The sequence below is a fragment of the Caretta caretta genome, chromosome 10, assembly GCF_965140235.1.
Source record: "Caretta caretta isolate rCarCar2 chromosome 10, rCarCar1.hap1, whole genome shotgun sequence".
Taxonomy (NCBI): domain Eukaryota; kingdom Metazoa; phylum Chordata; order Testudines; family Cheloniidae; genus Caretta; species Caretta caretta.
Window position 1 is genome coordinate 66,581,515 of NC_134215.1, and position 15,543 is coordinate 66,597,057.

At 44.4% G+C, this 15,543-nt stretch overlaps 1 protein-coding gene across 2 annotated transcripts in view; it reads left to right on the top strand.

The window, feature by feature from the left end:
- The window catches only part of PDE8A (phosphodiesterase 8A), a 259,372-nt gene that overhangs the window by 51,028 nt on the left and 192,801 nt on the right, over positions 1-15,543 (top strand). Inside the window, exon 1 of one of the 2 annotated variants that reach the window (XM_048866934.2) lies at positions 212-2,242. The exons of the other annotated variant lie outside the window; for it this stretch is intronic. Coding sequence (XP_048722891.1) covers positions 1,982-2,242 — 261 coding nt within the window. The 5' untranslated portion in view covers positions 212-1,981. Of the gene's footprint in view, positions 1-211; positions 2,243-15,543 lie in introns of those variants that run through there. 2 annotated transcript variants of the gene reach the window in all.

Below are 15,543 nucleotides of genomic sequence, written 5' to 3' on the forward strand. Positions count from 1 at the left end.
CCTTGAACCAAACAACCCCCCCTTTGGGGTAGGTGAGCGTCATCATCTCCAGTTTACAGATGAGGAGATTGAGGCCCAGCTAGGTGAAGCCCAGGTATGGGCAGACAGCTGCAGAGCTGGAAATGGAGCCAGTCGTAGCTCCCAGCCGCCCCAGGTGCAACAATGGGAAAATGCCAGGGTCCCCTTACTCTAGCCCTCAAAGGGGCTCGCACCAGGTGGCGCCGCAGCTTCCCCCCGTGAAGCTACGCCTGCTTGGTTCGCTGGCCCTGGCGTGCAGAGCCGGGAGCCAGCCCCGAGCGCGCTGCGTGCGCTAGCGGGACCAGCCCGCGGTGGGTGCGCAGGGGCTCGGCGGCGGCGGGACGAGTTTGAAATTCGCTCCCTCGCGCGGGGCCGCCTGGCTCCGGCCGTGCCGCAGCAGATTGGCCCTCGCCGGCTCATTTGCATTGACGCCAATAAAGGCTGGAGGTCAGCGCTCGCGGGTGCTTGTATTGGCTCCGCCGCGCCGCCGCCGCTGTCAAACACCGGGGCAGAATTGCAAGGGGAAGCCTGGCAAGCGGGCAGCTTTGGAGGGCGGGGAAGAGGGGGATTGCTGCTGCTGCGAAGCATCAATAAGAACAGCATCCCCAGGCACGGAGCAAGGAAAGGAGACGCCGAGGAGAGGCATTCCTCCTGCCCAGCCTCAGCTGCAGGGAGAGCAAATGCCTGGGAATTAAACCTCTCGCCATTTTAATGCATACCATGGAGATGGGACTCTAGGATAATTTTTTTTTTATGTGTGTGTGCAACGTTTTGCATCTTTTCTGTGACCACAAAACATGGAGGAGGCCCTTTGATGCCTCCGCCAGCTGAGCCGGCTCCTCCTCTGGGTCTCAGCAGCCCCCCTCCGAGTTATGCAGTATTTTTGTTAGGGTGGCTCTTCTTCTTGCCCACCCCCACCTTGCCCGACTCAACCTCTGAGCTTGCTTCCCCCGTGCCTCCCACCCAGCCGCCCCTTGCCAGGCGGCGGCGGCGGCTGCCGCTGGGCTGGTGCAGTGCAGCCGGCAGCTCGGGCTGGCTCGCCCCGCGGCGGGAGCGGTGCCCGCGGCATGGAATGTTCTGCTGGATAGAGCCCCCCTGTTTCCGAAGGGGGGAATCTTCCTTCCGAAGCCCTTGCCAAGAGGAGGCTAGCCTGTGAATGTCAATAGCCAGCCTGCGCGGCGGCGGCGGCGGCGGCTGCTGGGAAGGAGGAGGACGGAGAGGAACATGAATCGGACGGGAGCGTGATCGAGGAACATACTCTAGCTCCGGAGGGGAGTGTGGTTCCCCCCCCCCCAACAAAAAAAAAAAAAAAGAGAAGGAGAGAGGCCAGGCAACTAACAGGGTCGGTTCTTGATCTTGGTGAGCGGGATAAATCGATACGCAGCGCCCGGTGGGGGCTGTGGGAGACAAGGTGTGTGGGGGGAGAATTCCTCCCCTCCCCCCGCCTCCCGGCCCCCAAGGTTAATTTGTAACACTCCGCAAACCCGAGTGGAAAATAGTCGGTTCTGTGGGCTAGTGCTGAGAGGGAACTGTTCCAATGTTCAGGGCTCTGAGCGCTTAGTCCAAGGAGACGCTGGTGTGGCTGCCCTCCCCCCCCATCCACCCCGGTCCCTTTCCCCGGGCTGACGGAAAATCCTACCGCGATTTTGAGATGGCTTCGTCTGAAAGAGAGAACCGGTGAAAGCATGAACTCGACCAGTTCTTGAACCCCCTCCCCGCCCCGCTGCTGAGCTTGAGCTCCAAGGAGCCCTGTTTCCTGGAGGAGGAAGAGAACACACGGTTCTGGGGGGCGGGGGGTAGAAAGGACCGATGACAATGCTCCCGAGCGTGGCAGAGAAGCAGGAAGGAGATTCAACCTGTTAACAAACAAACAAACAAACAAAATTATAATAATAATAATCAAAGGGAAGAGACCCACTGGAAGGAAAAAAAATTAGAAAACGTCCCAAAGCGGTCACAAAGCATGGGCTGTGCTCCAAGCATCCACATCTCTGACAGCAGGGTGGTTTATCACAGTAGTAAAGAGTCCGAGGAGTCCAATTCCCCTCACCAGACCAACACAACCATGTCTCAGCAACAGCAAGGCAACTCCGTCCCGGGATTATTCATTAAATCCTCCAACACATCCACTTATAAGGTGAGGACTAATTCCTCCAAGAAAGACAAGAGGGCGAACAGCCAGAGCATGGAGCCAGACACCCAGACCAGCAGATCCAGCTTGAAGGTAAAAAGAGTGCTAAACATATTAGCACTATTTCTCTCAGAACAGAAGTTGTCTCCAGTGATTTGACCCAAGGAGGCTATCTGAGTAATAGATTGTTGGAAAGCTTTAATGGCTTGAGCAATTAGTTTACAAACTAATCAGTCTCATGAAACTACTTTGTCGATGTTCCCAAACCTGTTTCTTCATTCCACAGGAAGAGTTTTTGGTGTAGTGGAAAAGGAGAGCTGTTTAAATGTCCTTGTCAATCATTAGAGCAAGGCAAGCAGATAGGCCCTGTGCATTCAGCAGCAGAGAGGTATCGATGGTGGGACAGGCTTGTGTGAGCCTGTACTGCAACTAACATGTATTTATCTACATCTGTTGTTATTGACTTATCAGATATTGCTATTTGTGCTTGTCTTTTTGGGCGCAAAATACCAATGCCATATAAAACTATCTGGTAGATGGGCTAGTCACTTTAAACCCTTTCTTCCCATCAGAAAGCTGGAACAAGAGTGACAGGAATTTTTGGATAGGGTTCTGATTTACATTAACCACTTGTTGACTTTGCTTGCTTTTCTAGACAAGGTATTTTGTAGAGTATTAGTGTGTGTATACTTACATATGGCATAATGCCAGTATGCCTCACAGAAAGACACATACTGAAAAAATAAAAAAAATTGTGATTTTTAAAAAAGGTAAAATAAGTTAGGAGAACTGAAGAATTGCATTTATATTTACTTTCTGTGAGTGGCTTATATTTGTTAAGTTGCTAATATAGTTTTTGTGGTAGAGTGTTTTCTCTGTTTTTTTGCAGCATGCTGCATTTTGTAGAAATAAATAATTACAAATGAAAAGACAAGTTATGGGATGCACAGAAGCTATTATATAACATGGCTGATCCCTGGCTTACCGTGATATCGGTTAAGAGATACACATGCTGTAAATCTAAGATATAGGTATGACATACAGGAAGGAACTAACAAAAGGTCACAACATTTTGCAGCTTGCAATACCTATAATCATTTGTACAGTTTTCTGAACCTTTTACAATCTATATTAAGAATGTGTCTAGGTTATTGATTGTGAACTCCAGCAAATTGTTTCTGTGATGTGGGTGATTCTCTTAAATTACTTTCCCCCAAATATAGCAATGTCACTTCATAGAGTTGAAAAAATGTGGGATGCAAGAAGAAACTATATAGGTAATAGGATGAATAACTAAAGCAATTATATGCCAAATTAACATTTTTATTTGTGTTATAAATAAGACACAAGAAACTGAGCTATAGGGCTGCATATACACCAAGGCATACTGGTGAAATCATGGTAACCACAATAAAGAAATACAGGTTATTTATGTTGTCATCAGAACTCTGAGATTTGTTTGTGTAGCTTTTTTTTTCTTTCCGATTTTTAAGTATCTGCTTGAAGGATCTCACAGCATTTTAAACAAGGAAATACTATAATATTCACATTAAAGATGCCTTAGTCTTCTATGTGTTTACTATGTTAAATAATACCTATTGTTAGAGAATGCAGGGAAGAAGAAAACAGATTTATTTTTGTGAATACATTGCTCATTAGTGGGACTGGGACATCAGAGGTAACTCAGCTAGACATGCAGTTGATCTTAGTTCACATTCATCCTCTAATCTTGTTGATAATTGTATATAGGCTTTTCTCACAAAAAGTCGTATTTCATAGCTGTGATGCTAGGTTCCCTCTGACAACACTGCAGCAAAATGATTGTTTTTCCTAAATGGGAGTGGGTTTTTTGCAAGATCAATTTAATACTAAATGTGATTTCACCTCCATGGCTTTTTCTGTTTAAAATCCTGTGCTATCCTTCAGATATGTAAAACAGCATAGAACTGTACTTTCTCTCCTGTTTGTTATTAGCCTGTATGTTATCACATTTACTACCCTTGCTATGTTAGTTTACAACTATATTGTCACTGAAATTGTATTGTGTATGAAAGTGAATTGTACTATTGCTGTGTCACCTACTCTCAGTGATACAGTAAAGTTATTTTACAAAGAAACGAAGTACAGGAAAATTGAGACTAAGGGGCCCAGTCCTGCTTCTGTTTGGGAGTATGGTTTGCTGCAAGGGCATACAATTATACAGCTTTGAAGTTAGTAGGACTCTGACTTGAGGAGGAACTGTGGGAATGAGCATGGTACCACAAACCGTTAAACATTTGCTAAGGGCTGAGAACTTTCTCTGAAGTGCTTGGACACCTTCAGTGGCACTCAGCACTGTGCAGAAGATGGTCAGCTTCTCATGAGCTTGAGCCAATGATTATCATGTGATACTGTAGTTGGAACACCTCTCATTGTGTGTATAGCAAAGTTACCTGCCTGAGTGACATTTTTTCTCTGTCTCACAGCAATATTCACACCTGGGCCAAACTCTCCTCTGTTACATATGGAAGTCAGGAAAATCACAGTTATACAGAAGAACAAAATTTGGCCCACAGTGTGTGCATCATCTGTTTTCACTAGTATTTGTAAAAACGTTTATGATGATGTAATCCCTTTTCTTGGACCAGTATGTTGGTTATAATACATAAGATTTTCAAGTCAAAAAGCATCATACAAAAAACCAACCAAATCCAAGCTGTAAAAGAAGACTCTCTCTCCTGCTAGCTGATACTGAGATTTACTCTATATCTATTCTAGAGTGTTGTCAGATATCCATTATGATCAGATGGCAGGGAATCACTAAATGTAAAGTGTCTTCCCACTGTATTTTGTGACTCCCATCATCCATGAAATATGGCTACAAAGATTAACATTTCTTTCTTAATAAGGAAAAAAATCAAACCTTTTCCAAAGTAATCTAGCAGAATTGTTTGCGTAGTATGTGTAGGCACACATGTATGTAGCAATATTTGTATCTGGCATATATGGTTGTGGTGATATCCATGTAATAAGCCAAGAAATCGTATCATAAATAGAATTTGGTGGCTTCACCTGTCCCCATTTAACATTGCTAATCTCTGAGCAGCTTCAAATAAGTGTCACATCTTAAAAAAAAAAAAAAAAGAGAAGAAAGAACCTGCCACAAAAAACCTGCCTTTTTGCCCCCCAAATATAGAATTTTCAGTCCAAAATTATATTGGTCTGTGGGCAGGCTCTGCAATATTTAGCCCTAGAACAGTGACAAGTTTAAGGTCTGATTATCACACAACCCATCCAAACTAGCAAATGGAGCTTTATAGAGTACTATTGGAAAGCACAGATTTACAGGGTACCAATGGGATAGCACTTGCTTTTTAGCCCCAAAAGGTCCCAAGATCTTGGACTTTAAGGATGTGATCCTTAAACATACATTTTAAATGTACCAGCTGTATTTTTTCTCTCCCTCAGAAGTTTATATAATTGGACTTATGGTATGAAAATACCTGGCTTTACAGAAAGGAGGATTTTTAAAAATCCCATAAGTTTAAAAAAACTCTCTCTAAAACATTGTTAATATATTTGCTCAGTTAAAAATGTGGCATAAGCAGAGCAAATGTTGATATGGTGTAAATGTTTACTTGCACTTGTGAAGAATGACTTGCAGAGCTTGCTCATGGCATTGCTGTTTGTGAGCAATATGCTGTCCAAACATCATGTCAACGAACCCTTGTACTTCACCATGCTCTCATGCATTTGCTCTGTATTTCATGCCGCAGTTAATTTACTTGTGTAATATTTTCTTTTTCTTGTATGGCTCTTGACAAGATGTATTTTCAACAATATACGCATGCCAAGGGGTGTGTTTGTGGAACGGCCAGTAAACCAAAGGTTCTGGCATTTTAAGATAGAAGCAGATCACTTTGTAAAAGGCTGTTTGATTTATCTGCTGGTTGGGGAACAGCAGATGAAATCGAAGGCATTTAAAAACACTAAGCATTCTTAGGTCAAAATCTGTTGAACTGTCCTTTCCTGGGTTTAACAAACATGAAATAACATCTATAATAGTCCGTTAATTAATGGCTCTGTAATACTACAATATACACTGACTTTCTCATTTAATCAGATATAATCTATACGTATTTAATCACACATGATTGAGGCTACCATGCTCTCCTGCTCCTGCCCTACTTGGGCTGGGCATTCCCTCCCCTGGGAACACACGGCGGGCTCTCCCTCTCTTTGAAACTCCCACATGTAGTGTCCCCACTCCCACTGAGTCCATCCAACTCTCTTCTGATTCCTCTCTGCTCCTTCCAAAGCCAGTTCTCAATCATTCCCGTGACAACCCTCCCCACTGTCATTTCCCTCCCACTTTCACTGACATCAGCCCTCCTGTATAGAGATCCTTGCTCCCACTGAGATGATCCTTCCCACGCTGAGACACTCTAACCTTTCTCACTCCCTGCGGCTGCCAGACTCCCAGGCTGCCTTTTGATTCTGTTGTTGCAAAGGACAAACCCTTTCTTTGCCCGTGGACTGTGGATTCCTTTTGAGTTGATATGAAGCAAACTTAAATAATTAGGCCTTTGATGCGATGAGAGGTATGTTCAGTTTTAACTACAGTCAGTTTTCAGCCTTGCATGCTGACATCGAAGTGGGGGTTTTTTTTTTTTTTGATTTGATTTGATTTTGGTTTGAATAGAAGGTGGAAGAGCACCAATTCAAAGAGCAGTCCTGAGGCCACTCACAATGTATAAATTGCTCTGCTGGGAACATATCATGAGGTGTGTTGTTTTTTTTTTTTTTAAATCATTCAGACTAGCCAGAGGAGTTTGACGTAGAATAGGAACATACAAAAATTGTATCTCTGAACTTCAGTGCAGCTTCTTGTGTGGCGGAGGCAAGCAGGATTTGGCCCCGAATGTTTGGAGTGGATAATGTTAACTCCATAATGATTCTTTTCAGCTTATACCTTACTGACAGAAGTGAAACGCTCTTTTCTCTGTGCCTCCTGCAGCCATGTCCCTCATCCTCTCTGGCTGGAACTTCCTGTGTGTCCGTCTCCTGCTGGTTTCAGGCTTTGTGGCAAGTTTCTTAGCTCTTTCTCTCCTTACACCTGTGTGTGTTGATGTGGAAAGTGTTGAAAATAAACATTTATTTCCATTCTCTTTGCAGTATGTCATTTCGCTTAACACACGGTGCCTGTTGTTTTCTTAAAATCTTAGTTAACAGAGGGATGTGTAAACATATTTGGATAAATCTACAGTAAGAAACATCCTAGTGATACAATACACTTGCTCACATTTTTTTTAACCTTCCCCCAAACCCCCAATTCATCAGTAAGTTCATTATATAGTATCTTTCCCTCGCCCGCCCTCCCTCCCCAGTATTGTATGGTATGAAATTATAGTTCAAGGCACCGGTCTCCTTAGTATTTAAGGTGTCAACAGTTCAGTTTTTAAAATTTGAAGTGATAAGCACAAGTAGTAAATAATGATCATTGCTGTGAAACAGTCCCACCAGATGTAGATACTTGCTCCTGGATCATGTTCAATGACAACATTATTTCACACTATAAGCTTACAAACAATATGACTATGAAGGGCATATTGTTTCCAGCTTTTTATGTAACCAAATATTTTTTTTAAACGTTGCTCATAGCTTATTTGAAGCTATTCCATTTAGAAACCATTTTACTTTCATACGTTGCTTATGTTTTTAATAGCCATTCTTGTTCAAGTAATTATCCATATTCAGAAAACCAAGTCAGAACCTTACAGCATTACCGACTGCAATTTTTATAATATTCCGAACAGGAGTATAATAATACTTTACACTTCTAAAGTATTGTGCAGCCCAGGGCAGGGAGGAGAAGGGGCCATGTTAGTCTTCAGTGCTAAGGACTGTTTACCAGAGTAAGGGCTGTATAATTGGCCCCATTAACAATAATAATTAAGTGCCTGGATTGGTACTTTTCGTGGGCTCAAACATCCCATTGACTTCAAAATTGGCCCTCGGCTAGGAAATAAACACAATGGATAGAGAAACACAAAGCCCTTGTTTGCATCCAAAGAATAATGGAAGAAACCTAAAGCAAATATGATGAGCAGATTGAGTTCTAAACAGAATTATTTCAACAGAAATTTTTCATAAGTTTGTCGTCTGTCCCTCCCACCCCATCCCCCATTTTTTGAAGATGATCTAGTCCTATGTACTTAATAGAGTCAAATTGTAAACATATTTATTAAATATAAGTGGAGTTAAAATGTTGATAGTAAAGTTTAGAAGAGTCTTCATTAAATGTGATTTCTTGTTATCTGTCCAATTTTGAATTTTCTGTATGAATTGCATCCAGTGCTTTATAAGCCAAATTCATCCATAACTTTAATGGAGTTTGACCAAGGATTAATTTGCCTCTATGACATTCTGTATGTAACTATCTCTGGTGTAAAATAATTAGATATCATGGTTTAACCATAACTGAAACTGGTAAGGGTGACAAGATGCATACTGAATTTTTAAATATGTTTTCTAAATAATCTGACCACTCAACAAGAAAGGCTGTGATTTTTTTTTTTCTAAAGGCACCCAAGGAGGTTGTACACTCAAATCCCCTTGACTTTCAGTGAGATCTGGGCACCTAACTGCCTTAGGATCCTTTTGAAAATGCCCGCCTGAAAGCACAGTAAGTGATGTTGATCGGGTCATTACAGAAGGGGACGAAATTAAACAGTGAAGTCTCTGATGTCTGCATTCTTCCAGCTCATCCCCTTCTGCTGTGGGCTGAACTGTTGACCCTGAATCAAACTCCCAGGCCCTTTTCTCCTTTTCCTTGTAAAATCTGTAAATATGTCACTCAACATTCCATAAAAGTTTAGTGTTTTATAAACCAGTAGTTGCAGCTTCCACATGTATGTATGCCTTTCCAGAGAAAGGAAAAGTGTTAGAAAGTGACTTTTTTAATTAATTGAAATTACATCATGCTCACTACTCTCCTGTTTCAGTGTGGTTTACAAATTAATTTGAAATTCTTCTTTTTAAATAATGTTTTTAATATTGTATGTCTGTGTATTGGCACCTTTTCAACATCTAAAGACTAACAATGTGATGAGCTGCCCTTAACAAAGCAAAATATTTTGGAACAAATTGTTGTAGGATTATCAAGATTTAAAGGCAGTATTTGGGATAAAATGATGTTGCCAATTTAAAAAACAACAATAACAGAACCCCATATCTTCCATGTATGGACCCAAGAGATGCACTGGAGGATCTCAATGTTGGACTGGGCCCAGAGGAAATATGAATTTGTTTTAGTTAATTTTTATTAATTTTTATTCATTAGCTGCTACATCTTAAAGATCCTTTGTGGAGTTTTAGCTACTCAGCTCCTATTTGGCCTGATCCCATCAAAGCCAATGAGAGTTCTGTAACTAATGTCAGTAGGATCAGGATAGGGTCCATTAATTTTAATGGATGTCATTTGGCTATTAGACCCTGAATTTGGATTTTGGTTTCTTGAGTACATGTGAGAGAACACCTTAAAGATGAACGGCAAATGATTCTTGTCCCCTAAATTGGATTTGTGCCCTTTTTCATGTGTGAGAATTTGCTTGGTTTGTTCTTTAGCAATATCAGGAAGATAAAATTTGCTTTCTTTTCCCCTACTTTTATTGAAGGAACTCCTGGGTGTTTTGGACCATGGCTTGTTTCCTTTCATATTTTAGTGGAAGGGTAGAGGGTACTGAATCTCTAACAAATTTTTTTTCTTCAAAATGTCAGTGATCAAAATTAAATAGGTGTTAACAAAAATGAATGAAGTTATTATTTAAACGCTCTGAGTAAAAGTCTTTTCCCCATTCCAACTTTCACTTTCAGCTGTTGAAAGGGCCTATTTTTGCTTTTGCAGATCACCTGTATTGCTGCAGGACCTGATACTTTGAGGTGCTAAGCATTTCCTGTTAGCTGCAGAGCATTTTCAACTCCTGTTCACATAGTGGGATGTGAGGACAAAAGCAGTGTTAATATTAGCTCTTACATGAGGAGCCAGACTATAGTGTCCCCACACCGCCCCAGCACATGGGGCAAAAAATCTGCTAGGGTAGTGTGGCAGCATATGAGTTAATAAGCCTTCTGGTCCCAGGCCCTGCCCTCCCTACCTGGACAAGTGTAAACTTCAGAGTTTATGGAGGTATGGGGAACAGTCTGCAAGCCTACACCCTGCCTGGGTGCGCCTCTTCCCATGTGTACATGTGTATCAGAGGCAGCTTAATTTGACCCCTAAAAATGAGAGTGACACATTTTTGCTGGCTTAATAGCAATCATCGAATTGTTCAGATGTATATTTCATTCCTGTATGAATTTATCAGTTGTACATTTCAAATAAGTTTTTTGTTTGTTGGTATTTTGAGCTATATATAAATGGATAACTTTAAGCTGCTTTGATTTAAGTTGAGTTTTATTGTCTGTTCTTTTGTTAATAAGGAGGGGAATTCACTCTTTTAGTACAAACAAAATAACTTTAAAATGAAAGTGACAATTTTCTGGAAAATGTTTGTTTTTTACATACTTGGAAAGTTCAAACCTTTTGAAGTAACAAATATTTTTCTTTATACATTAAAACATTTTATAAAGTGGAATGAACTGATTTCTGATGAGGGGTCGGGGGGAGGAGGAACAAGGCAGCCTTGAAATCACTTCATTGTTTGTTAGAGTTCCCAGTTTCCTAAATAAATTCATACAAAGAAAACACAGAATCACTGGGCAAATATAAAAGAATGACATCCTCTACTTCCCATTGTTTTTAATTTTGAGTTAGCAGTGACCTTTAACTCCCTACTGGGGCAGTGGAAACTTTGAGGCCCTATTTTACTTGCCACTAGAAGACAATGTATTTTTAATGTTGCATATTTGCCATAACTTTCTATCTTTAACTTTGGGCTGTATCATGCTTAATAAAATTCCATCAGAGAAATAGACTTTAAAAGGACATTGCAACATAAACCTAGTTTATAAGAATTTTATTTGGGAAAAGCTATGCTTATGCTTTGTTTTTAAAAAGCAAAACAAAAGAACTCCAATTTGCTTTGGATATCATCTTTCCTATATTAAGAAGCAGATAGGAGAGTTGCCTCATCATTGAGAACACAGTTTTTACGTGTACCAAGTACCAGATACTCTCCTTTTCTGACACTTCTCAGTAGTAGCACAGAATTTCCAAATGTATGGCTTTAGTTTTAAGTTTCTAAATTGGGGTGGGCAAACTTTTTGGCCTGAGGGCCACACCTGGGTATGGAAATTGTATGGCAGGCCATGAATGCTCACAAAATTGGGGTTGGGGTACAGGAGGGGGTGAGGGCTCTGGCTGGGGGTGCAGGCTCTGGGGTGGGGCCAAAAATGAGGAGTTCAGGGTACGGGAGGGGGCAGGGGTTGGAGTGCGGTGGGGGGGGTGAGGTCTCTGGGGTGCGGCTGGGGATTTGGGGTAGAAGAGGGTGGTCCTGGCTGGGACCGAGCAGTTCAGAGGGTGGGAGGGGGATCAGGGCTGGGGCAGAGGGTTGGGGCATGGGGGGAGGTGAGGGCTCGGGCGGGGGGTGTGGGCTCTGGGGTGGGGCCAGAAATGAGGAGTTCAGGGAGTGGGAGGGGCCTCCGGGATGGGGCATGGGGTTGAGGTGCGGTGGGAGAGTTGGGGACTCCGGCTGGTGGTGCAGGCTCTGGGGTGGGGCTGGGGATGAGAGGTTCGGAGGGCGGGACGGGGATCAGGGCTGGGGCAGGGGGTTGGGGCACAGGAGGGGCTAAGCGGGGTAGGCTCTGGGTGGCGCATACCTCAAGCAGCTCCCAGAAGCAGCAGCATGTCCCCCCTCTGGCTCCTACACAGAGGCATGGCCAGGTGGCTCTCCACGCTGCCCTGTCTGCATGTGCCACCCCTGCAGCTCCCATTGGCTGCAGTTCCCAGCCAATGGGAGCTGTGGGGGCAGCGCACGGAGCCCTCTGGCTGCCTCTAAACGTAGAAGCCGGAGGTGGGACATGCCACTGCTTCCAGGAGCTGCGCAGAGCCACGCAGAGTGGCCCCCGACCTCAGGGGCGACGAGTTGTATGGGCCTGTAGTGCCCGAGCTCCAGCAATATTCAGGGCCCTGGGGCCCGGCTCCACCAATGTTTGGGGCCGGGTCTCTCAGCCAGCCCTATCTGCCACCCCCATACACCTCTCCTGAGTGTCCCCCGACCTCCACTTGCTGCCCCCCGCGCACCTTCCCTGGCCCCCCGGCGTATCCCTGCCTTTCCCCTGCAGCTCCACTCCGCTCTACTGGCTCCCAGCATCAACTGCCGCCACAAGGTCCTAGTGCTCCCTATACACTAGTGGCAGGGCAGGCTGCCCTTACTCTGCCCTTCCCCCTCAGACCCTTTCATTTTCTGGCAGGACCCTCCACCAGCACAGGGGGCCCCCCCGCCCGCAGTCACCGCTCCTGCCCCACGCTGGACAAGGGGTAGCCTCACCCCCCGTGAGGCTACTGTGAGGGGCAGCAGCAGGGGAGGATGCACACATGTGATGGCAGCCCCCCTTCTGCCCTGCACCCACCACAGGGGAGGTGAGGGGCCTTCCTGGACCTGAGAGGGGCCCTGGGAGCATGTGCAGTGACAATGGTGCGGGGTGGGTGTGCTTCTGGGGGGAAGAGGGGGCCCCCTCCCCCAGAGCTCACTGCTGCCGGCGGGGAGAGGGCTGGGGCGAGTCCTCCTCTCTGGCCCCAGCCCTGGGTCAGACTGCCTGCACCCCAAACTCATCCCCAACCCTGCCCCACCCCAGAGCCCGCACTCCCAACCAGAGCCTCACCCCCGCACCCCAACCCTCTGCCCTAGCCCTGAGCCTCTCCGACACTCCAAACCGCTCACCCCCTCCCTCCGCACCCCTTCCCAACCCCAGTCTCCCTCCCAGAGCCTGCACCCCTCACCCGCTCCTACACCCACACCCCCAGCCCAGAGCCTGCACCCAAACTCTGTCCCAGAACCTGCACCCCACCCCCTTCCCACACACCCTCTCCTGCCTCCAAACTCCTTCCCAGAGCCTGCACCCCTCACCCTCTCCTGCACTCCCCACCCCCTACCCCAGCCCGGAGCCTGCACCCCAGACCCCCTCTCACCCAAACTCCCTCCCAGAGCCCAACCTCTCACCCCTTTTGCACCCAAACTCCCTCCCAGAGCCTACACCTCTCCTGTACCCCAATCCCCTGCCCCAGCCCAGGGCCTGCATCCCAGACCTCCTCCCCCCACCCAAAGCCTTAGGCAGGTGGGGAGTGGAGTTTGGGGGAGCGGGTTCTGGGCACCACCAAAATTTCTACAAACCTGCCACCCCTGCCTGGCCCCGCTTCCTGGCTGGAGCATGGGAGCAGGGCAAGCCTCAGACCCTGCTCCCCAGTGGGAGCCCAAGGGCCAGATTAAATCACCTGGTGAACCAGATGTGGCCCACAGGCCATAGTTTGTCCACCCCTGTTCTAAATGCATAGTTTAACTGGTGCTTGATATATATGCATCCCCCTCAGGAACTTAGAGTTTGTATTCATGTGTGAGTCTTTTTTTTTCTAGACAACTGTCCATCTAGGCTTGTATGCAGTTTCCTTTCAGTATTCAGTATTTTTTTCCCCCCAAAAAAGTTGTTAGAAAGTGCACAGCTGGCTGAGGAACATCACCCATGATACTTTGGTAACTTGAAGCGGAAATACATTCCCTTTTACACTTGTATAGTTTAATTGGCTGATAAAATTGCCCTTTTTCACAAACAAGAAGCTCACCATAAATGAGCACAGTACTTAGAATAAACATGAGGGCCCAATTCTGAAGTCACTGAAAGTCCATCAAAGGTCTACCACTCACTTCTGTGATAGCAGATTGGACCTGGGTTCTGAACAATGCCTGTGTTTTTATTTGATTTTGCAAAACAAATAATACTTTTAAAATACTGAAGAGTTTTGTTGCTGTGCCACATTCTCTCTCTAGTTACAACCCCCCAGTTTACAGTAGAAGCCCATGGAAGTCACTGAGCTGTCTGGGTGTAGCTGAGGGCAGAACTTGGTCTGCGTTTGAATTTTGATGTTATATATGCTGTAGGAATTACATGTTGTTAATAGTGCAAAATGCTACATTTGTGTACTTACGTTGATAAAGATGAATCTGAAGACAAAAAATATTAGTCTTACAGGAGGAGTAGAATTGAGGGGGAATGTGTATTTTCATACTATTATATTATGCTAGCAGAGGTATTAATCTGAGCAGTCAGTATATAAGAATGGATACGTTGTTGTGACTTCAGGTCATAGGTTACATCCAAGAATTTATTGCAAATCCAGAGAAAATTGCCTTTAAAAGGCAAACTATTACTTCCTAATAGACCAGAGGAATTTTACCTCTGGATGTTCAGATATTCATAATCCTCAAGCTATACCTGTTTTTATTATTTGTCAAACTGTGTGTTACATTGCCCAGTGGTTTGTGATCATTTAAAAGACCATATTGTAACTCTGTCATTGTGGGAGGCAGCATAATCTAGTTTACAGGGTTAATGTCAGGAAAGCTGGGTTTTGTTCCTGGTTCTGCCACTGACCTGCTGTGTCACCTTGGACAAGTCACTGCATTGCTCTACTCATTGCTTAATATTAATTGTGGCTGTAAATACAGGATAAGGGCATTAATCTGTTTAGGAACTGAGGAAATGCCAGGCTGGATCAGACCCAGGGTCCACCGAGTCCAGTATTGTGTCCCCATGTTGGCCAGTACTGCCTGTTTTAGAGGAAGGGGCAGGAAATTGTATAGGTTAAAGGTTTGTTATTCCTTAATTGCTTGTCTAATTGATTTAATGTGGGCATATCCATTTAATTCTTCTTTATCACAGAGTTGAAGGTAACTTTGTCTAACAATTTTGGCATATAATATCATTTTATTAATAAAGCTCTATCTCTGTCAAGACACAGTGGGGGTGCTGCACAGATATATGCCATACAAGAATAAGACAACACTGAATGGAATTTTTTTAGTGGAGAAATTGTTTACAAATAGTGGTGTTATTGCTTGCAGTAATATCTACTGCTGGGGGAGGCATTGGGGATGTGTAGATGACCCCAATTCTGCAAACACTGTTGGCAGTGGCCGAGAATAACCCGTGATAGTTTTAAAAAGAAAACTAGTGGAACAAATTTGCTATCCTAGTAATCAATTTACAGTTAAAGAGGATCTTTATGGCCCAAAGGGCTAGACACTTACTTTATGTATAAGAAATATATACTATGTATAAAGAAGCTGAGGGTAACATTGATAGTCAGGGAGTCAAAAAAATAATAATTGGTGAACCTGTCAACGTAGGCTTTGCAAATTCAAAGAGCTGCTTTTAAAATGCTGCTGTTGATCTCCCATATGTCTGTTTGGGTCCAAGAA